The sequence below is a fragment of the Biomphalaria glabrata genome, chromosome 3 (genome assembly GCF_947242115.1).
Source record: "Biomphalaria glabrata chromosome 3, xgBioGlab47.1, whole genome shotgun sequence".
Taxonomy (NCBI): Eukaryota; Metazoa; Mollusca; class Gastropoda; family Planorbidae; genus Biomphalaria; species Biomphalaria glabrata.
In genome coordinates, this window is record NC_074713.1 from 10,013,970 (window position 1) to 10,037,699 (window position 23,730).

At 38.7% G+C, this 23,730-nt stretch overlaps 3 protein-coding genes across 8 annotated transcripts in view; 1 reads left to right on the top strand and 2 right to left on the bottom strand.

Annotated features, from left to right (window-relative positions):
- The window catches only part of LOC106051401 (uncharacterized), a 241,024-nt gene that overhangs the window by 178,799 nt on the left and 38,495 nt on the right, over positions 1–23,730 (top strand). For 4 of the 6 annotated variants that reach the window (XM_056023275.1, XM_056023276.1, XM_056023278.1 and 1 more), the window contains one exon: positions 19,211–19,411. The gene's annotated coding sequence lies outside the window, so the exon portion shown is untranslated. Of the gene's footprint in view, positions 1–912; positions 1,051–2,495; positions 2,632–19,210; positions 19,412–23,730 lie in introns of those variants that run through there. The other 2 variants (XM_056023279.1, XM_056023277.1) reach the window with 2 other exon arrangements.
- Positions 1–23,730, bottom strand: part of LOC106060231 (uncharacterized) — a 202,443-nt gene that overhangs the window by 52,740 nt on the left and 125,973 nt on the right. The window lies entirely within an intron of this gene.
- On the bottom strand, positions 3,804–4,229 carry LOC129925004 (uncharacterized). The gene is made up of 2 exons (XM_056022813.1): positions 4,133–4,229; positions 3,804–3,892 (listed from the first exon to the last, which is right to left on the bottom strand). Exons 1-2 carry the CDS (start codon positions 4,227–4,229, stop codon positions 3,804–3,806), a joined length of 186 nt encoding a protein of 61 aa, XP_055878788.1.

Genomic DNA, 23,730 nt, shown 5'->3' on the forward strand with positions numbered 1-23,730 from the left:
CCTTCTGTTCGTAGTATCGCTTGCAATATCCTTACTGATATGGGGGAGGGGGGGGCTAGATCAGTACTGCTAGGTGGGTTCAGGTTAAGATTTATTGTTTTACAGCGATTAACCCAATCTCTCTTCAATCGCACTCATATATAGATGCACACTTTGATACGTACACATATTATACCCACAAACATAAACACACATATTTACGTTCGTACACATACCAATACACACACTCTTGAACCGAGACCAAACATTTTAGTGGACCTCAACACCGGCCTGCGTCGTCGCCACCCGTGGGCAGTTGAGACCATTAACTTGTTGCTACGTTGCAGGTCGTGACAAGGTCCACAGGTTGTGACGTAGGAGGTCATTGTTGAGGCCAGCTATAATGTTTGGTCTTTAAACTCGAAAACACTCACGTATCAAAGCGTTGGTTTTTTTTTTTTTTTTGTATTAGTGACTTTGGGATTCGAACGCGGCCCTACTCCTACTACAACATTGGGCCCCACAAACTCCTCCGCCCCCGAAGAAAAAAGTCCTAAAGAACAAGAACTATGGTTTAACTAGTTTCTCTATGACATCCTTAACAGACATGCGCTAAGCGGTCCCCCTGGAGCGGGTGTTTAAGTTCAGCCCAGTGCCTGGACGTTTTCTCGTGTGTTCTGAGAGACTTTTGTTTTAACGAACTCTAGTACAAAATGATTAAGTCACAATTTACACGGGGACCAATCAAAACCAATTCCCTGTTCATCTTTGTTCATCTCTGTCAATTTATTTAAAAAAAAATGGAAAGGGTTTGTAGTGATTGAAGGCTGCGGTAGAATAAAAATGTGTAGCTAACAAAATAGATATTTTTTTTTATTCAGTTACATTTTAAATCAACGAATTATTGATTCTAAATAAAGATACTATTTCAACTAATTTTCTCAATATAACTCTTAACAGCCGTCTAACGATAGACCTCACCAATTAAAAAAAAACAAAAACTAGATATGGCTGTTTAAAATATATGTGTCGACGTCATCTATGGGTCGTGACGTGACGCTCCGCCATTTTGTAAGTATCAATTCTTGTAAACAAAGCTTGCGTTAAAATGTTCTTTAAGCTAAAGTTTCTTGTTTCGTGCAATTTTCATTTGCCATTTTGTAGGTTCAACTTTTTTTAAAGTCGTCGCTTGTCTTTGGCATAAGCGTTTCTTTTGTGTCAATGGAATTTATTTAAATGTAGTCTATACGTATATGTAAGATTTGAAACCTATTGGACAATATAAACTAATTAATTTTAATAAATTCTAATTGTAAGGATCAATGCAATGTTTCAACCGACACGTTTGTTTCTAAGGCCGTTCAACTGTTAACAAAAACAAATTGGACATAGAGTTCGTCAATCCGATGTTAAGTTAGAGACAAATGTCCATCGTCTATAGAACACCGACTAAAACAAACAGGCCATTGGAGATGTTCATACATAGAGGCGAATTCCTAAATAGCTCGTTTTATTTTGGTGTTTCCGGGGTACAGATTAAGGGTGTAGATAAGATATGTGTGTTTTTCTTAAATCTCTAATATTTTGTTCACTTTATAGCATTAAAGAATCATGTTTTTAGGCTCTAGGTTTTTTAGATTGACATTATTTTGCAACATTCTTGACCTTTTTGTTTTGTTTGTTTTGTTTGTTTGTTGTTTTTGTTTGTTTTGTTTGTTTGTTTGTTTTTGCTGTTGTTACATGTTTCTGATGTTTCTTCAAAATTAAAGATTATTTCATTCTAGCTTAAACCTCCCGCAGGACGGCGGGTAATGGCAGCGATCGGGTTTTGAACCTAGTACCTTCGAGACGACAGTCCTGAGCGCATTCCACTTGATCAGGCAGCCATCAGTAATCCTTTCTATGTCAAATTTAAATCCAAACATATGGACACATTCCTCCATAGGCCAAGGACCACTGAATATCAGCACATAACGTCTGACCAATATATTAGGCTGTGTTCGGCTTCGTTTTAATCCTAATTTTAGATGGATGGGTGACCCTAACGGATCGGTTACCTGAGCCACCCACGTAAGCAGCCACGCATAAATACACACGCGCAGAAACACCTGCTGTGCACTTAATTACATTAGGACAATTTCTCTCCTCTCTCTCTCTCTCTTTCTCACCTCTTTCACTCTCTCCTACTCCTCTCTCACTCCTTTTCTTTCTCTTTTTCTCTCTCTCCTCTCTGTAGCTCTCTCCCTCTTCTGTCACCTCTCTCTCTCTCTCTCCCTCTTCTGTCACCTCTCTCTCTCTCTCCCTCTTCTGTCCCCTCTCTCTCTCTCTCTCCTAATAAAGAACACGAGATGGTCATCCGTCATCATATCTGTTGAAAGAAAAAAAAAAACTAACGCGCAGTCCCTTTTGGCCAGAGTCGGGAGGGGGGGGGGAATACACATTTTGGGAGTGACGACGTCGTTAAAAAAAAAGAGAGGGCGGGAGATGGGGGGGGGGTGGAGGCGACGCCTACCTCTCAGTCACTTGGTACGAGGGGCATGGTAGAGAGGTCAAGTGTGCAGTACACCGCTAGTTCTCTCCCCGCTATGGTCACATTTAGTGTTTAGACAATAGCTCGCTACCAGGTGTTGGATATAAGAGACTCCAGATAAGGTAAGAGTTAGGATATCGTGTAAGTTCATTGTAACAGTTGGTTTGTTACATTTCTTTAGAACTGTCACACCAACTAGATAGTAGACTAATAGACTTTGAAAATACTCGTCCAGCGATGGCCTGATTCTGTCTCAGTTATAGTTGGAATAGATTTTATAGTTATTTTATAGGCTTAAATAGACTGTCTGTTGATAGCTTGACAGGCTTAAATAGACTGTCCACTGATAGCTTGACAGGCTTAAATAGACTGTCTGTTGATAGCTTGACAGGCTTAAATAGACTGTCTGTTGATAGCTTGACAGGCTTAAATAGACTGTCTGTTGATAGCTTGACAGGCTTAAATAGACTGTCTGTTGATAGCTTGACAGGCTTAAATAGACTGTCCACTTATAGCTTGACAGGCTTAAATAGACTGTCTGTTGATAGCTTGACAGGCTTAAATAGACTGTCTGTTGATAGCTTGACAGGCTTAAATAGACTGTCCACTTATAGCTTGACAGGCTTAAATAGACTGTCCACTTATAGCTTGACAGACTTAAATAGACTGTCCACTGATAGCTTGACAGGTTTAGACTGTTCACTGATAGTTTGACAGGTTTAAATAGACTGCCTGTCCACTGATAGCTTGACACTTTAAATAGACTGTCGACTGATAGCTTGACAGGTTTAATTAGACTGTCCACTGATAGTTTGACAGGTTTAAATAGACTGTCCATGTGAACGGTTTGAATAGATTGTCCGTTGATAGTTTCGAATAGACTGTCCAGTGAAAGCGTTATAGGTTTGAATAAACTGTACAATGATAATCATAGCCCGATAGGCTTGAACAGATTGTGCAGTGATAGCCTGATAAGTTTGAAAACACTGTCCAGTGATAGCCTGATAAGTTTGAATAGCCTGTCCAGTGAAATTAACTAGACTCTCAAATTGACTTGCACTAAGGTATTCCTTAAGTTGTAAGCTAGAAGACTCATGCTGATCTCTTTGTATTTGTGTCTTATTCCTCTGTACGAGCCACAGACAGTCTGTAATGTCTGAGAAGAATCATTTGAAAAGTACACCTTTTAATTGTCCGTTAAAGTAAAAGATAAAAAAATATACATGATAGAGTGGTACAGTACATGACAGAGTGGTACAGTACATGACAGAGTGGTACAGTACATGATAGAGTGTTACAGTACATGATAGAGTGTTACAGTACATGATAGAGTGGTACAGTACATGATAGAGTGGTACAGTACATGACAGAGTGGTACAGTACATGATAGAGTGGTACAGTACATGATAGAGTGGTACAGTACATGATAGAGTGTTACAGTACATGATAGAGTGTTACAGTACATGATAGAGTGTTACAGTACATAATAGAGTGGTACAGTACATGATAGAGTGTTACAGTACATAATAGAGTGGTACAGTACATGATAGAGTGTTACAGTACATAATAGAGTGGTACAGTACATGACAGAGTGGTACAGTACATGACAGAGTGGTACAGTACATGACAGAGTGGTACAGTACATGACAGAGTGGTACAGTACATGACAGAGTGGTACATTACATGACAGAGTGGTACAGTACATGACAGAGTGGTACATTACATGACAGAGTGGTACAGTACATGACAGAGTGGTACATTACATGACAGAGTGGTACATTACATGACAGAGTGGTACAGTACATGACAGAGTGGTACAGTACATGACAGAGTGGTACAGTACATGACAGAGTGGTACAGTACATGACAGAGTGGTACAGTACATGATAGAATGGTACAGTACATGACAGAGTGGTACAGTACATGACAGAGTGGTACAGTACATGACAGAGTGTTACAGTACATGATAGAGTGTTACAGTACATGACAGAGTGGTACAGTACATGACAGAGTGGTACAGTACATGACAGAGTGGTACAGTACATGACAGAGTGGTACAGTACATGACAGAGTGGTACAGTACATGACAGAGTGTTACAGTACATGACAGAGTGGTACAGTACATGACAGAGTGGTACAGTACATGACAGAGTGGTACAGTACATGACAGAGTGGTACAGTACATGATAGAATGGCGTAGTACATGATAGAGTGGTACAGTACATGACAGAGTGGTACAGTACATGATAGAGTGGTACAGTACATGATAGAGTGGTACAGTACATGATAGAGTGGTACAGTACATGATAGAGTGGTACAGTACATGATAGAGTGGTACAGTACATGATAGAGTGGTACAGTACATGATAGAGTGGTACAGTACATGATAGAGTGGTACAGTACATGATAGAGTGGTACAGTACATGATAGAGTGGTACAGTACATGATAGAATGACGTAGTACATGATAGAGTAGTGTAGATCAATTCTTGAAATGCTTGTGACCAAACGCGAGAGATTCAGTCCATATGTTTATAGACAATTCAAAAAGTCGATTCATAAATTAAAAGATTTTTTTAAAAGCCTTCAAGTGTATCTGTAGACGAGGGCTATACCTTTGAGTAAAATTAGAACATCGATCAATATAGTAAGTTTTAAAATAAACACTAAAAAACTGTCTGTCGGTTTCAACGACTTAAAAAATAAAGGATTTTTATTTTTTCCTCACTAAAGTAGTTTTGTTATCCAAAAAATAAAAAAATCGTGTTCTATTTGAGCCAAGAGAAACATAAAAACAAAAAAACGTTACTTCATTTAAAGCTATATTGGAGGAAGGATGGACATCAGGAACTATAGAAATAGATTCCAACATACAATAATCACAGCAATAATTTATTACGCATTCTACAATTTTCTTGATATTTTTTTTTTTCTGAGATAAAATAAAATTAATTTCCTTGCGATTCTCAACCATTTATTTTGACTAGGTAATCAAAGTCTTTCAAGACATACTTTGTGATAAAAGTCTTTCAAGACATACTTTAACTCTCCTTCTTCTCTCCTCTGTCTCTGACTGACCTCGAGACGGAGGTCAACATTTCTAGACATAGATAGAGAGCCACAAAGAAACTCTACAATTTATCCATTTTAATGTGGCGCCTTCTTCGTGTCTAAAGCTTTAAAGAGAATTGCAGTATTTTTACTTTTCTAGGCAGACCCAGCTTTAGCCTACATATCTGTTATGTAATTTTATCTTGACATAACTTCCGGTTTCTTCCCAGATGTTCTTCTGAATTCCTATCTTAGATAAATTTCAACGGACAAATTCTATGTAACCCTTTCATCCAGTTCTTTCTGTCTTTGATATAAAACTAAAAATAGAAAGATCAGTCCGGCCCCGTGTAATCGAACCTGCGCGTGATTAGTGCAATAAGTTCGATTTGTGAGATGTCCAAACTGTAAATAGGTCAAACTGTATTGATTGCATTTCATTCTTGGCCAGTGTTTGAGGAAAAAAAAAGCTAATCATTGATGTCTATGTGGTTGCATGCTCAACCAGTTCTAATTGAGATTAAGTATTGGTATTAAGTATATTACTCTTTTTCCCGAAGCTTGCTGAAGACTGTGATTTTGAATTTCGGTAATTTTAAGGAAACCCTAGAGAGTAGAGTCGACCAAACTCTAAGGATACTTGAATAGGTAAAGGTCCGTTGTGCTGACACACTGGTTAACCGGGAAACATAGAATTACCTTTGCATCATCTGCCCAGGTTAGAAAGGGTACTTTTTCTTGTATACTTTTCTATTTTTACTATTTTTTTTAATCTATGGGAAGCGTGGTCGAGAGGCCAAGTGCGATTGAATTTGGCTTGGCTTGGCTACCTAGAAGGGGGCTCGAGGTTCGACACTCCTGGATACCTCCTCCCCCCCACTGGTCCTCAAATGAGATTGGACCAAAAGCGCTCTGGGCATGAAAGTAGCGCTATATAAAAGCTATAATAATAATATTATTCATAAAAGTGCACCTTTTTTTGGGGGGGGGGGTGGGGGGGGTGCTTCCAATTATTTATATCTTGCAGTCTTGCAGTTAACTAGCCATATATGACCCGCGGACCTTAGTTTGTCTACCACTGATTTAGCGCCATTTTCCTATACATAGATAATATAAAATACTGTGAACCCAATTTGTTAAAAAAGTTCGTTCTTCGTTTTTATTAATTTTTTTTTTTTTTTTGCCTTTTTGTAGTGGGAGAGACATTTAACATGCTCCACGGTCTCACGGGATGATTATGTCTTAAGGTATAATCCGCGAGAGTGATAGAAAGGTGTTTTGTCATTTGACTGACGACCGACAATGTGTGTGTGTGAGATTATGTGTGTGTGTCTGTGGTTTTTGTGTGCGCGTATGTGTGATTCTATCTGTGTATGTGTGAAGAACGTGTATATGTGTGTGTAGGAACTAAACTTTTTCAGACGTTTAACAATCTTGGGTATATGAGAAAGAAGAAAAAAAGATAAGAAGAAAAAAGATTCCTCCCTTGAAGGAGGCTGTTACTTAATGACATAGTACCGAGAGGAACTGAGTGAAGAAATAAAACAAATACAAGTCCCCGGGTCCGTCGGTTGGTTCTGTCTTCATCAGCGATGTTTAAGTAAGGTCCCGCCATATGTACAGGCTACGGTGTGTACTTAGGGCTTCCTTCAAGCGGGGGCTAGAGTGGGGGTCAAGAGGGTGGACCGATTGAACTTGGTACGTTTGAACGACACTAAATGAGACAATCATTCAACGCCACACACAATCAATGATTGTTGAGGTTGAACTCTGCCAGCCTCCCCACTCTACTCATACGCAGCGGTCACTTGGTTTGGTAGACTCTATCAAATCCTGACCCATTTCAATGTAGTACCACATTGGCACCATACAATATAAACCACGAGAACCACTGAACTGGAATATGATAGCGATCCAATAAATGTTCCCATAAAAACCTGTGAAGAAGTAAACTTTTCAAAGCGTAAAGCTCATCTTTTTAAGGAGGGTGTTATGTGATCAGCACAAGGACTCACCGCCGATACTTTACCAAAAACAAGTCAGTCATACCTCAGAACTGGATTGACCCTAATTAAATATCGCAAACTTCATAAAGATTCGAACTCTAGAGCTTGGGTTAGAAAGCCTAATGCTAAGCCATGCGACCAACTTGCCCTCCCCCTTTCCTCTCCAAGCTAAATGTACCCCTAGCGTTGAAGTAACAGCACGCAAAAAGTAGTCACTGACTAGTTATAGAAACCTTACAGTCCATTCTATGCTGCACTTTGTCTCTCTACAATATGCCTCTATGAACGTTTCACATTGGAGAAGCGATGAAGTTACTTTATCAATCCTGGTTTCTCTAGCAGTGGATGCTGATGTTCTCCGAGTGGAATGCCACCCATGACAATACATTAAATGTAAATGTCTCTCGGACTATTCTAATGGTCATTTAACTGGCTTAGCGGTACTCGTGTGAACCACTTCAATCTTGAACTACCATCTAACGTTCTTTTAAAAGATGCAAATTACACCCTGACCAGAAGTGTATACCCTGACCAGGAGTGTACACCCTGACCAGAAGTGTACACCCTGACCAGAAGTGTACACCCTGACCAGAAGTGTACACCCTGACCAGAAGTGTACACCCTGACCAGAAGTGTACACCCTGACCAGAAGTGTACACCTGACCAGAAGTGTATACCCTGACCAGAAGTGTACACCCTGACCAGAAGTGTACACCCTGACCAGAAGTATATACCTGACCAGAAGTGTACACCTGACCAGAAGTGTAGACCTGACCAGAAGTGTACACCCTGATCAGAAGTGTACACCTGACCAGAAGTGTATACCTGACCAGAAGTGTACACCCTGATCAGAAGTGTACACCTGACCAGAAGTGTAGACTTGACCAAAAGTGTACACCTGACCAGAAGTGTACACCTGACCAGAAGTGTACACCCTGACCAGAAGTGTACACCCTGACCAGAAGTGTACACCTGACCAGAAGTGTACACCCTGACCAGAAGTGTACACCCTGACCAGAAGTGTACACCTGACCACATAATTTCTGCTTATGCTTCCTCCCTCCTTTTTTCCCCCTCTTTCCCACTAACACACACACACATAATTTAAAAGTTTATAAATTGTAGCTTATTAGCATGTCTACGGGTTTGTTAAGTCAATTCATACGAACAATTCTAGTCAAATTTAATAAAGATGTTTTAAGGTCCAGATAAAGAACCCTTGGCTCTGATAAAACACTCTTGGCGTTAAAATTAAAGAAATACAAAAAGTCACCTGTCATTCTTTGTTTTGAACAAGCCCACTGATAAGTTGAAATACAGACCAACATTCAAACATTTTCTTAGTACCTGTCTTGTTTTAGTAGGAACAGAACTTTAACCCATTAAAACCTTGGGCACATGTTCATTTCATTATTACAATTTCTTTGCTGGTATTTAAAAGTGGAGTCAGTGGAAATGGAGTTAAAGCAGAGTTAAATTGTGTTCCATTTCTTATTTCGTTTATCAGATAGTTTGCACCCTCCCCCTCCCCCCCCCCCAAAAAAAAAAGAAGTAATTTACACCTTTCAGACATTTTGCTCTAAATGGCTAATGGTGTAAAGGTCAACTGTTTGTTTGGTCGAAGGTTAAAGGTGGTGTTATGTGGACAGCACAACGACTTACTCCCTTTACTTTCCTCAACTAAGGTCATACACCCATTAGACTCTAGCTGGATTCAGGGTAGTCCTAAATTTTTTTTAAATTTAAAATCCCAGCCTTCAATGAAATTCAAACCCGGGACTCTTCGTTTCGGAATCCAATCCCTGTACCAGACAGTCACCACACCCACTCAGTACCTTCAAAAACACTAACAAGTATTGAGACACTGGCGCCACCTATGCTCCAAGCCACGTATTCCAAGCTAGTGCTAGGACAAATGTGTACAAATACTCCTTCTTCCCTAGTGCTATTAGAGCATGGAATGGGTTGCCTGAGCTAGCCAGGAAAACCAAGCGACTTGGCAGAATTTAACTCATTGGTTAATATGCATGACTGAATGCATGACGCGTAGGACGTAATCTTCTTCTTTTTTGAAGTAACGTCTGTATTATATAAGATAAGATAAGAATTCATTCCGAGTTGATAAACGACCTCAACGTAAGACGTACATACAGAGCATTGTTCTGCTAAGTTCTTTTTCTTGGAGAAGGGGAGAGAAAAACAACTCACTCCTCACCAAGTCTCGCTATTTAATTCTGGACAACTCCTGTGATTTATCTTCTAGACTCGCGCAATATCTGGACATTGCTTTACGAGGCAATAAACCAACCAGGCTCAGCTCCCCTATTTCCCCCCCCCACCCCAAAGACAGATCGATTCCCTTACCTAATGAATCAGTGCAATGTGCACATTACGGATATCCGTCTCTTCATTTACTCCTCTAGACGGCGCAATGTGCACGAGAGCATCAAGTTGTCAGTACAACGACCATAAACTATTCCTGAACTTCATTTCCACACTAAACCCCTCCCTCCCAACTTCAGCATCCACTATCCATCATTGGTAAATAATATTTTCAAATTTCATCAAACTTTTTTTTTTCCATGTGGCTAAGTTCTATTTTTTGATTGAGTACTAGATCTAACGACATCTTGGTTTGAACTCTTGAAAATCTCGCTGTGTTGTTGATATTGTATATTTTATATTGTAGATTAAACTTTTGTATTGAATAGTATAGTGTATTCTCAAGCGGGTCCATGTTTCTCTTAACTCTGTTTCATGTTTCTCTTAACTCTGTTTCATGTTTCTCTTAACTGTTTCATGTTTCTCTTAACTCTGTTTCATGTTTCTCTTAGCTCTGTTTCATGTTTCTCTCAACTCTGTTTCATGTTTCTCTCAACTCTGTTTCATGTTTCTCTTAACTCTGTTTCATGTTTCTCTTAACTCTATTTCATGTTTCTCTTAACTCTATTTCATGTTTCTCTTAACTCTGTTTCATGTTTCTCTTAACTCTGTTTCATGTTTCTCTTAACTCTGTTTCATGTTTCTCTTAACTCTGTTTCATGTTTCTCTCAACTCTGTTTCATGTTTTTTCTGACATCTTAACTCCTCAACAGACACAAGAACCGTTTGATACACTTCACTCTGTCTTTTTTTTTAAAACTTAACTCACAGTGATGTGTTTGTTTATGTATCACATTTAAACATTATCAGTTCCAGGCTCTAATCATTCTGTCCAGATTGTAGACTCAATACAGATAACTACTATGCATTGGACTTTAAAAAAAAATGAAAAAAAAATATGCAACTAAGCTGTTTTATTTTGTAAAGTCTTGCCTACTTCGCGAAGCCATATTTTTTTTTACCGTAGCCTGCATGTAAAATGCAATGACATAAAACATTTTTTTTTTGCAATTCCATTTGACTGTATTGCTGCTCGGTCGTTTTAAATGGAAATTATCGATCTACAGAGAGGGAGAAGACTCTAATAAATGGCGAGAGAGGCGAGGTGTTTTAAAATGATGCAGTTGTCATTACTAGGTTCCAGCCTAGAACCGTATAAAGCCCTTAGCGTTCAGCAGTAGCTTATGGGGCTCATTTTTTTTAAAGTTAAAAGTTTAATATTTCTTTCATTAGTTTTCATCGCTTGTGCACTATACAAGAAAATCAAAAGCCAGAAAGATAGATGGAAATAGATAAATTGTGTGGGATCTATAGTTCTGCATATTCCGAGCGGTACCCAAGAAAATAGTACAGATATTTTTTTTTAGTCTTTGGTCGACAAAATAGGTTGATTTCAGTTCATTATAGTATTTTGTATTTATTTATTTTTGCAGTAAACAGGCAGCTCGACAGATCATAATCAGTTAGTCGCGATCCAAAGCAGATAACTTTGTGAATGTATGTAGCTCTACTGATGAATCTGGGACTTACAAAATGGCAAATCCCATAGCACTTCTTGTTGTTTTTTTGTTGTTGTTGTTGTAATTATGTGTGTGTGTTTGATTGGAATTTATACATGACTTACAGTTGTATTTCTCCCCATATTTAATGACTGACCATTGCGCATGGCACATAGTCACAATATTTTAGGTACACTACAGATAGTGCAGATATATTAATAACTAACTATAATGCACTACACAGATATGACCTGATAAGTTTGAAATGTTGTTTACCTTGCTGGATATGATCGGATAAGTTTTGAATGCTGTTTACCTTGCTGGATATGACCTGATAAGTTTTAAATGTTGTTTACCTTTTCTGGACGTGATCGGATAAGTTTTGAATGTTGTTTACCTTGCTGGACGTGATCGGATAAGTTTTGAATGTTGTTTACCTTGCTGGACGTGATCTAATAAGTTTTGAATGTTGTTTACCTTGCTGGAAATGATCTAATAAGTTTTGAATATTGTTTACCTTGCTGGATATGATCTGATAAGTTTTGAATGTTGTTTACCTTGCTGGATATGATCTGATAAGTTTTGAATGTTGTTTACCTTGCTGGACGTGATCGGATAAGTTTTGAATGATGTTTACCTTGCTGGATATGATCTGATGAGTTTGAATGTTGTTTACCTTGCTGGATATGATCTGATAAGTTTTGAATGATGTTTACCTTGCTGGATGTGATCGGATAAGTTTTGAATGTTATTTACCTTGCTGGACGTGATCTAATAAGTTTTGAATGTTATTTACCTTGCTGGACGTGATCTAATAAGTTTTGAATGTTGTTTACCTTGCTGGACGTGATAGGATAAGTTTTGAATGCTATTTACCTTGCTGGACGTGATCGGATAAGTTTTGAATGTTATTTACCTTGCTGGACGTGATCGGATAAGTTTTGAATGTTGTTTACCTTGCTGGATATGATCGGATAAGTTTTGAATGCTGTTTACCTTGCTGGATATGACCTGATAAGTTTTAAATGTTGTTTACCTTTTCTGGACGTGATCGGATAAGTTTTGAATGTTGTTTACCTTGCTGGACGTGATCGGATAAGTTTTGAATGTTGTTTACCTTGCTGGACGTGATCTAATAAGTTTTGAATGTTGTTTACCTTGCTGGAAATGATCTAATAAGTTTTGAATATTGTTTACCTTGCTGGATATGATCTGATAAGTTTTGAATGTTGTTTACCTTGCTGGATATGATCTGATAAGTTTTGAATGTTGTTTACCTTGCTGGACGTGATCGGATAAGTTTTGAATGATGTTTACCTTGCTGGATATGATCTGATGAGTTTGAATGTTGTTTACCTTGCTGGATATGATCTGATAAGTTTTGAATGATGTTTACCTTGCTGGATGTGATCGGATAAGTTTTGAATGTTATTTACCTTGCTGGACGTGATCTAATAAGTTTTGAATGTTATTTACCTTGCTGGACGTGATCTAATAAGTTTTGAATGTTGTTTACCTTGCTGGACGTGATAGGATAAGTTTTGAATGCTATTTACCTTGCTGGACGTGATCGGATAAGTTTTGAATGTTATTTACCTTGCTGGACGTGATCGGATAAGTTTTGAATGTTGTTTACCTTGCTGGATATGATCGGATAAGTTTTGAATGCTGTTTACCTTGCTGGATATGACCTGATAAGTTTTAAATGTTGTTTACCTTTTCTGGACGTGATCGGATAAGTTTTGAATGTTATTTACCTTGCTGGACGTGATCGGATAAGTTTTGAATGTTGTTTACCTTGCTGGATATGATCTAATAAGTTTTGAATGTTGTTTACCTTGCTGGATATGATCTAATAAGTTTTGAATATTGTTTACCTTGCTGGATATGATCTAATAAGTTTTGAATGTTGTTTACCTTGCTGGATATGATCTAATAAGTTTTGATTGTTGTTTACCTTGCTGGACGTGATCTAATAAGTTTTGAATGTTGTTTACCTTGCTGGATATGATCTAATAAGTTTTGAATGTTGTTTACCTTGCTGGACGTGATCGGATAAGTTTTGAATGTTGATTGGCAGCGAATGGAATACGTGGAGATGTACTAGCCTAGAGATTAAAGTTCTTTTAATCTGTCATTCTGTTACAAGGGATGAAGTGTCACATCAATCAGACAGTCAGACAGTCAGTACATCTTTCTGTCATTAGCCAACATTTCATTTTACTAGCTTTCATTTTTTTGTCCCTCGTCTGTTACGTTGAATGTCTGTCATAGTCCTGATACCATTGTGGATTTTCTAATTGTTCTTATTACTAATAGTGCAAAATGTGTTAACATTTTCACTACCACAAAATATAACGGCACGAAATAAAAAAAATAGAAATTGATGACAACAGTAAAAGTGAATGTAATATTGAAATCTTGTAATCTAGGATTTCTATGGAAAAAATTGTTAGAGCAATTTTCTACAGTTAAACCCTATACACTGGCCCAATACACTGGCCCAATACACTGGCCCAATACACTGGCCCAATACACTGGCCCAATACACTGGCCCAATACACTGGCCCAATAGCCTGGCCCAATACACTGGCCCAATACAGTCTGGTGAAAGCTGACCATGGTTTTATTTATACACTGGCCCAATACAGTCTGGTAAAAGCTGACCATGGTTTTATTTAATACACTGGCCCAATACAGTCTGGTGAAAGCTGACCATGGTTTTATTTAATACACTGGCCCAATACAGTCTGGTGAAAGCTGACCATGGTTTTATTTAATACACTGGCCCAATACAGTCTGGTGAAAGCTGACCATGGTTTTATTTAATACACTGGCCCAATACAGTCTGGCCCAATACAGTCTGGTGAAAGCTGACCATGGTTTTATTTAATACACTGGCCCAATACAGTCTGGTGAAAGCTGACCATGGTTTTATTTAATACACTGGCCCAATACAGTCTGGTGAAAGCTGACCATGGTTTTATTTAATACACTGGCCCAATACAGTCTGGTGAAAGCTGACCATGGTTTTATTTAATACACTGGCCCAATACAGTCTGGTGAAAGCTGACCATGGTTTAAGTCCAGCACATATGAACGTTCTTCCTCAAACAACCCGGAATTTAATCCCCATTCCTCCCTGAAAAGACCGCCGCCATATAGGGGCAATAAAAAGCTCTTACCAAAGACAGACGACAAAAGGAGAACTTATATAGACCCCCGGCGTACATCTGCTTTGTCTGCATCAGATGTGGCAAATAATCCAGGTCGTAAATGTGTTTATGTGGTCAAGGTAAATACAGCAGTCATCCTCAATTTTTGAATTTAAAAAAAAATGCTTAATTTTTTAGTTCAGCATTCCTCCCCCCCCCTTTTTTTTTTTTCAGTGTTTAAAAAAATTATTATTGTAAAAGCAAATTGTTTCTTTAAATTTACATAAGACTCTCAATGATACCCCAAGAACGTAAACTTACTTTATGAGTCACCAAGACATCTTCCTACAGCCCGGAAGTTCTCCTGTACCATTTGAAATCGCTTCTTGGTTTATTTTCTTTCTGCCTGCTTCGATTTTCATCAACAATTTTTTTCCTTTATGTTTTGCTTGTTTCTGTTTTCGGTTCATCAAGAAACATAATGGCTTCCAAACAAGCTACAAATTCACTGCAGCCACACGCCCCAAAGCGCCCCGCGGCGTGCAATCATTACCCAAGCACACCCCTCATGCTGTTGGTACCACCAACCAATTCATTTAGCAAATGGAGTTCCTGAAAAAATAAATTGGGTCTGAGTCGGGGCGGGATATGAAAATTCATATACGTATGTGATGAGATGGCGAAGTATATTACTGGAAAGGGCTGAAAGAAAAAAAAAAGAAAAAGGGGGGGGGGGCGTTTTGGTAATGCACTATAGTCAGTGGTTGCGGGGGTTGTACTAAGTTAGTGGCTAACGGGAGATGCGCGTAGGGAAGTGAGATCGATGTCAGAATGCATGATGGCGGGGACGTATAATACAGAAGCCACATTGCTTCCTTCACAGTCTGCTAACCCCCCGACACCCGCCGCCATTAGACGCAGCATCATGAGAATACCACTGTGTCGGCGCCTTTAAAGCTCATTCAGTGTGTGTGTGTGTTAGAAAAAAAAAAGGGGGGGGGGGTTGACTTGAGTGAAAGGTAAGGAATCGAGCGCCCTTATCGCGAACGACACTGATGGCTGGCACCTTTCCAGATGGTGAATATTTTCCTCAGTTCTGAATTCATCTTCTTCATCATTAACTTGAGCTGTCTGTCTGTCGGACCGTCTGTCGCTATTTATGTTATCATCATTCTATAAGACGTCTCTGTTTCCTGGTGCATTATCGTGTACATCAACGATTGGGCCTGCTCATTTGATTCTCTCCAGACGTTATCGTCAGTTTGATTTCCTATCTTTAAGCGATTTAAGCGCCCGTCAATAAAAGCCAGTGAGTGCTTCAACTTCAGCGAACGCTAGTCATACAATGCATTGAGCGCTCAATTGTTTCACAAATTTAAAAAGAGCCCTAATCATACTGTCTGTTAAGTCCTTAGTCTAATTAAAATTAAGATAATGATATTCATGTTATCATGTTACTTGAAGGAGGCGCGGTGGCTGAGTGGTAAAGCGCTTGGCTTCCAAACCGGGGGTCCCGGGTTTAAATCCTGATGAAGCCTGGTATTTTTAATTTTCAGGATCTTTAGGGCGCCTCTAAGTTCAGCCAGCTCTAATGGGTAATTGGCGTAAATTGGAGAAAAGTAAAGGCGGTTGGTTAGTGTGCTGGCCACATTACACCCTCGTTAACCGTGGGCCACAGATACACATGACCTTTACAACATCTGCCATATAGGTCACAGAGTCTGAAATGGGTTCTTTACTTTATTTGAAACCACAGAGACGACAGTCCAGAGCGCAGACCACACGATCAAGTAGGCCATACTTATTTTCAAAATTATCTGGACATTACAATTCTTTAAATTTAAAGTACATCTATTCTACCCAGAGTAAAATTTTCTTTCTTTTTTTTTTTTTTTGTTTGTTTGTTCCAGCTGATACATTTTCAGAAATGTTAAATTTAAACAGCTCTCCGTCGCCCATTCCACTGAGATCCCAGCCCTTCCCCCCCCCCCTCCCACCATTTCAATCATTTGTCAAGCTTTGACCACGGGACCTAGACAAGCTGAACACATTTGGGAGTTTGGGTGGAGGGGTGGTTGGAACTGCTACGTTGTTGGAGTAACATGGGTGAAAGCATGATGGGACAGGACTCGGAGGATTTTTACTTGAATAAAAAAGAAAGTAGCTCTTAAATATCTTGTCCAACTCTTTTCACTCTCTCTCCCCTTTCCTCTTTTTCATTACCTTCTGGTCTTATCCTAAGAATAGATGTAGGCTTAACACTCGCGCTCAAATCGCCAGAGACCGGCTAATACCTTTTACGGCCGAGTCTGTAATGGCTAGCGGTCACTGACTTTGAAGGTCTCCCGGGGCGATGAAGCGCCATGAGCATGGCTCCACGGCTGACCGACATTGTGACTGTGAAAAGACCCACACAAAAAAAAAAGTATTTCCACCAGAGTTTTGGAAACAAAGACCTCCCTTGTTCATTACCTCCCTTGTTCCTCGTGGCTACTGGTGTTACTTAAGTCCTCTTGCTGGCTTACTGTAGGTAATCCTTTACTATGTAAGCATTTTAGCTTTCTCCTCTTGACAGTGGTGTTCTAATTAATCCTTTCTTCAGAGATTACATCAGATGTTCTCAGAGGAGTTCGAACAAGCAAAGTAAAAAAAAAAAAAGCTTATCTAAGGGGAACAACTCCACGCTCACAGTCATATCACTTAATACTATAAGATTTATTTCCTTTTTCAATATCAAATAAAATTAATTTATTACCATGAATGAATTAATTAATTTGTTAATTTTTTGTCATTGATTCGTGCATTGTTAGTAAGTTCCCCTTTCAGACCTCGTGGTCTATAGGTCAAATAATGTAAAGGTCATCTGTTTCTGTGACATACTGTTAACGAGGGTGTCATGTGGCCAGCACAATGAACAACCACCTTTACGTTTCCCCAACTAATGAGCTGTGTGGATTCAGAGGCGCCGAAGATCCCAAAATTGGAAATCCCTGGCTTCACCAGGATTAGAACCCCGGACCCCGGTTCGGAAGCCAAGCACTTTACTGCTCAGCCACCATTAGGAACAATGAATAACTGTGCAAGGTTTCAACTTGATCCGAGAATGGGAAGTAGGAGAAATAACGTGTACAAGCATTTGACCAGACAGACAAACAGACAGACAGAGTGAGTTGATTTAAGTTTAGTAAAGTAAGGTTCCCCTTTCAAACCTTGCGGTCTAGGGGGCAGATGATATAAAGGTCATCTGTGTCTGTGACCAACGGCTTATAATGGTGTCATGTGGCCAGCACAACGACCGAGTTGATATAAGCTTTTGTAAAAATATTTCTCTTCACCGAATTACAATCGCTTCCGTCTCTATGCAATATGCGAATGTCTTCTAGTTCAGTTATTTTTATGTAAACTTTATCTGTATTTTAATAACTTCTCCTAATTATAATATTTTTTTTCTTTTGCGAAATGAAAGCTTTTAAAGCCTAAATACGTTTGTATTAGCCACGATACAAAAGTCATACAATTGTTTTTGTTATATGTGGTAGAAACGTGACGCTTTCAAAAGCCAGTTTCTTACAGATTACTTTGCACTACTTGTAATAGGAACCCTATATTCAATAAAGGCCTTGTTCTAATAGGGTCCACATGACACTATAACCTTGTATATTCCAGACCAATAGCTGTTAACATATTATTAAATTCCCACAGGCCAACGAACCAGGCACGATAGCTGTATGCACTATCTCCGATTCAGAATACCAATAAGCCGAAGGTTGACCGTGTAACTCGATACCCCCCAAATCTTGCTCCTGACCATCCAATTCCCTAATCGTGGTCAAACATAGGGTAATCTGTTAATGGACGATACCAAATACCCCAGTATCGATATTACAGAAATCATTAATTGTACGAAACAAGGAGGAAGGTCTGCTGGTTTAGAACACATACTGCACGATACTTTCACGTTAGAATCGCCAGATGAGAAAATAAACTCAATAGGATAATACAATAAAGATTATAATTAAATAATATAGACCGTCTCCCCCACTAAACTCGGTTGTTTATAAGGCGGGTAATTAGACCGCAATTCTCGTCTGCTCTACAGTTTGTTTAGAACTCTGAAGACGACTTGGAGCGCCCCCTGTCAATCAATAAGTGTCTCATCAACTGTTTTATCTCCCTTTGATCGTCACACAAAATCTGAAGAAGGGAGAAAAGAAGAGAAAGAAAAGACTCATTTGATTGATGGTCTACTCCACTCGCTCCCTTCCCCCCAGGCAGCCCACAGCACCCCGCGCCCTCCATTTTTTTTATATAACTTGTTCCCCCCCCCCCCACTATCTATCTGTCTGGTCTAATTTCCCCAACTCCTCTTTCTCTCGTCCAAACTTTAAAAAGTAGCTGGACAAGCAAGATGTGGTCAGTGCCTGTAATGACCTTTTTTTCTACGTTGGTAAGGAAAGGGAAGGGGCGCGCCCTGGTCACGTGAATTAACACGAGACGGTGACGACATAAAGATTAATTCCAGAGATTAAACGTCTTGTATAATCTCTTTTTGAAAATATTGGATAGACATCAATGGGAGAATAATTTCGTTCTTTTTCTTTTTATTCAGGTCAGTGCTCATCGGAGATTCCCAATAAATTGGTTGCTGAGTAACCTGTGTACATAAATATAAATGTTGAAGCTGCGAAATCTTGAAACCTTTTCCAAACGTCTGAGACTACAACCAGAAAATATCTGAACTATTTCTAAACAACCTCAAGGATAAAGTGGGAAATAAACTATTTTACTTCTCGGATTCTTGATCATAAAGGTAAGTTACATATTTTAGATTACAGAGTACATGATTTAAAGTAACAATTTTACAGACGTCCTCCTTTCTGCCCTTTCTATTTTGTTGATAACTCTATTTAGAAAATTATAGTGTACATAGCTAAAAGAGTCTGGAGATTCATAGATGTAATAAAATGATCAGGAAATAACAACTGAGCCACTCCTATCGGAAACCTATCCCTGGTCGTTTGGGAATAGGCCGATATACTATTGCCTGTTGGCTAAAATGGCTAAATCTATTTAATGTGTGAATAAAATAGAGCGTATACCTTGATAGTTTCTTTAAAACGATTTTTTAAATAATCTTCATGGATTTGAAGCCTGCGACATTAGTTTTATACTGACAAAATCTTGGACCAAAAACAATAGAACCATAAATTGTTGGCATTAGATTTTGATTGGCCTTGTAGTAATAGATCGATTGGTGCTAAACAGTGTGATAGGTCCTTTAAATAAATAGCTGCATATTTTTAGTTACATTGTGCCTTCATCTTTAATATTCGCACTCCAGACACTTTGATCATTTTGATAGAAATATCCGCATCATCCCATCCCAATTGCCCAACCCCATCGCCAACTGTGAATAACCTTCTCTTTTAGTCGGCTTAGAATAGAGTTCCGATTCATTCCAAGCCGACTGAGAATATGTCCTTTGTATTATCTGTTAGTCATTTGGCATTTACTTGGACGAATAGCTAGTATCTAAAATAATTATAATTAGAGTTTTAATTTTTTAGTGTTATAAAATTAATTGTGTTAATCTAGTCCCATAGGTTAATCAGTGACTTAAACTCTGCTGAGCCGTTGGTTTTCCTGGCTGATTCAGGCAACCCAATCCATGCTTTAATAGCACAAGGAAAGAAGGGGCTCTTAATCATTGAAAGGATTAAACATTATACGAGTCCGAAGATTAATGAGGAATGCAGTATTTCGCGTAGATACGCAGCCCGACCTGTGACCTACATATTTTTCCACATCTAGCGCAGACATAACCATTTGATGGTGGTTGATTTAAATACATTAAATATGTATTATATTAAAAACGATACGCCATTGGTTTCCAATGCATATTTTTAGTCTGCGAAAGTTAACATTGGTACTTTCTTTGATTTAGTCTCTCATCTGGATACCTAAACATTTCTAATGCACGTGCCTTGTGCCTCGACAAACCTTGGTTTTATAATCCTCACATTTCACCATTGTTTGGTTTATTTCATTAACGGGTTTATCTCCATCACGGTTCTCGTGGCTCCAGATACCTTTCCTGCTAATTGTAAATAAATAGTCTGCTCAATAGAGCCTCCACTAAGTCATTTCTGAATCCAAACACGCTGGCACAAATAGTTCTCTCCCCCCCCCCCAACCCCCCTCCTATTTTTTTACGCGCATTTTACGCCTGAATGAGCACAACATTATCATCCAGGGCCGGCGCCGGTCAATAACAATTTCATAGAAATCAATGGTCTGTCAGCTCGCGCCCTGGATCTCACCGGAGACACAAAACCCTAAAGGTGATGGCGGTGCGAGATGGTGTCATCTCCCCCCCCCCACACCCCTCCACCCTACTCCTTCCTCTGCGTATTTCCTTTCTCCTTAGATACCCCCATTCCCTTTTTTTTTTCACAACTCACTCTTTCAGGTGCATGGATTGATTTGCTCGTTCCTGTTGAGTGTGTGTGTGTGTGCGAGGGAGTGAGGGCGCCCTATTCTGTATCTTAGTCTCAGTTACTGATGAAATAATTGGAGTTTGATTCACTCCCTGGAAATCCGTGTGGAGAATGGGGCGCCCATCGATCTGATCTTATTTTTGTTGTTCTCTTCATTAAATTGGTGCGTAGGGTGCGTGAACGGGGAGTGCTATTGTGTGTGTGTGGGGGGAGGGGGACTCTTTCCCTTTGGTTTAACAGAGACTTATTTAAGCAATATATATAATATATGCATAACATCGCAAAAGATTTGAACTTCGCACTTGTATGTTAAATAGTCTTATCACATGATTTTCATTCTGACAATGACTTTTTTTTTCAACGCCACGATTTTTTTTTAATCACGAAGAAAGTTTTTTTTTAATTGTCGAACTATTGAATTATTAATTACACTAATCCTGAAGAATATTTGTGAAATCTAAATTCTGAAAGAAATCAAGCAGCGAATACTGGACGCTTAGATTATACATGCTATATATATATTGAAGTTTCCCCTTTCAGACCTTGCGATCTATCGGGCAGATGATGCTAAGGTCATCTGTTTATATCATATATATTATAATACTATATATTATAATTTTAAATGCTTCGCCACCTTCACCTATTCACCTATCACTTAGTCTGCTTGACGATTTTTCAACCGTCCTTTTCCATTGCTCTTTGTTTTGTTTTTTTGCCTTGGATAGAACCTCTTTCAATGACAGGCTCGTTCATACTTTTATGTTGTCTTCCCATCGCTTTCGTTGTCTGCCTCTTCTTTTTTTTCCTGGTACGGTTCCTTGAAAGAGGGTATTTGCAATCCCCGAGGACCTTGAAATATGGCAATAGAGTTTTTGTTTCCTTTTTTTTTTTTTGTTACAATTTTAGCAGGTCATCGTGGGGTCCAATCGCCTTAGTAACCCTGTGACTAATTTCTTCGTTTGTGATGCGTCTTTAAATGCGATACCTAGGATCCTCCGCGCATCTTAATACCATTGCTAGGATCCTCTTCTCTGAAGTCAGCGTCCAAGACTCGCAAGCATACAAGAATGTGACCATCACCAGGAAGTGCATCCGTCTGATTTTGGTGCCGAGGGCTATGCCTTTGTCTTTCCAGATTGTTTTGAGTTTGCCAGTGCTGCTGTGGACTGTGTAATTCGGGCCAGTAGTTGGGGTTTGGTCAAAGTGCTTAAATACGTACAATTAAAAGTTACAATTGAGAAGAATGTCAATAGTTCATGAACGAGTGGTCACGTTCTATACCTGGGATACACGTTTGGTGATGAAATAACAGAATTCCTGTTAACGAATTTAAATATGTTCACACTTACTATATATCAAGCAATAATTACTATATAATTCAAATTCAATCATAAATTCACAAACGTAGACTCAACCTAAGCTTAAAACTTATGAGCTGATTTTTGGACCCTGAAATATGCACGTCTCTTCTATAGATAGGTTTTCAAACCGGAAACGAATTATCCTTTCGTTAATTTATTATTCTGTATAGAAACTCAAGACTTCGAGAAGCTAATGTATTCATCACTTCCTGTTTACACTTCTCTTGGGACCATGACGAGTACACACGTGACAGTGAGCTATTAAAAAGAGTACAACAAATAATTGTGTTCGAAGACCAATTTTTTTTTTACCTTACAAAATGGTGTGTAAAACGATATTTTAACAATCAACAAAAGAAAATGTAAACAATTACCCTCAAATAGATCCGACCCTGCGTGTCCTATGCCTTACATTCAAATGACATGGTCTCTAACTTAGACATAAACATAAATAGAAAGAAACTTTTTTTTTTTAATTCTTAATTAGAAGGTTTACCTTCCGCATCAATCATTAAGCTAGCACAGGAAAGGCAAACACTGGTTTTTGAAAACGGGATCCAAGTGCGATTCCTTGTATATTGTTAGCATCCAGTTATCTTTCAATGTTTACTTCCCCCCCCCCCTCCAATTTTTTTTCTCTTCCTATTTTTTTTTTTTACTCTTCAGCTTCGCCGCCTTCTCCTTGACCTTCCCAGCTCGTGCGTCTAAACCAGCAGAAGCACGTCTATGTCAATGTGGCGCGCATGCTTCATGCTGCTTTTATCATTTGACCAAACAAACTCGCCCATCAAAAAAAGAAATAAATATAAAAATATAAAAAAAAAAAATACGTCATTTTAATTGAAGCTTCTTGCTGGAGACCTGGCTTGCCTGCTTGGCCACGTTTTCAATGCAGAGAGGCTGGACGCTGGCTTCAATCTGCCTTTGTATGCAGCGAGGGATAATAAAAGAAAAATATGCATAAAAAGCAGATACGAAATGAAAGGGGTAGATAATGAACAAGGGAGGTAGAAAACAACAAAAATAACATTAAAGTTGTCTTCCGTTTTTATAAATCAAGAAATTAATTTAGCATAAAATGTATTCAAAAAAAAAAATAATATATTAAAAAATATTGTATTATATTTATTGATTTACGAGATTCTAGATCTACGGGAGGTAACTATATGCTTTAGAAGAATTCACAGAATCTGTTTCGTTTATTAAGCCGCTTTCATCTTTTCAGTCACAAAAGAAATTATTTAAAGTTATTATTATTTAAATGCATAATG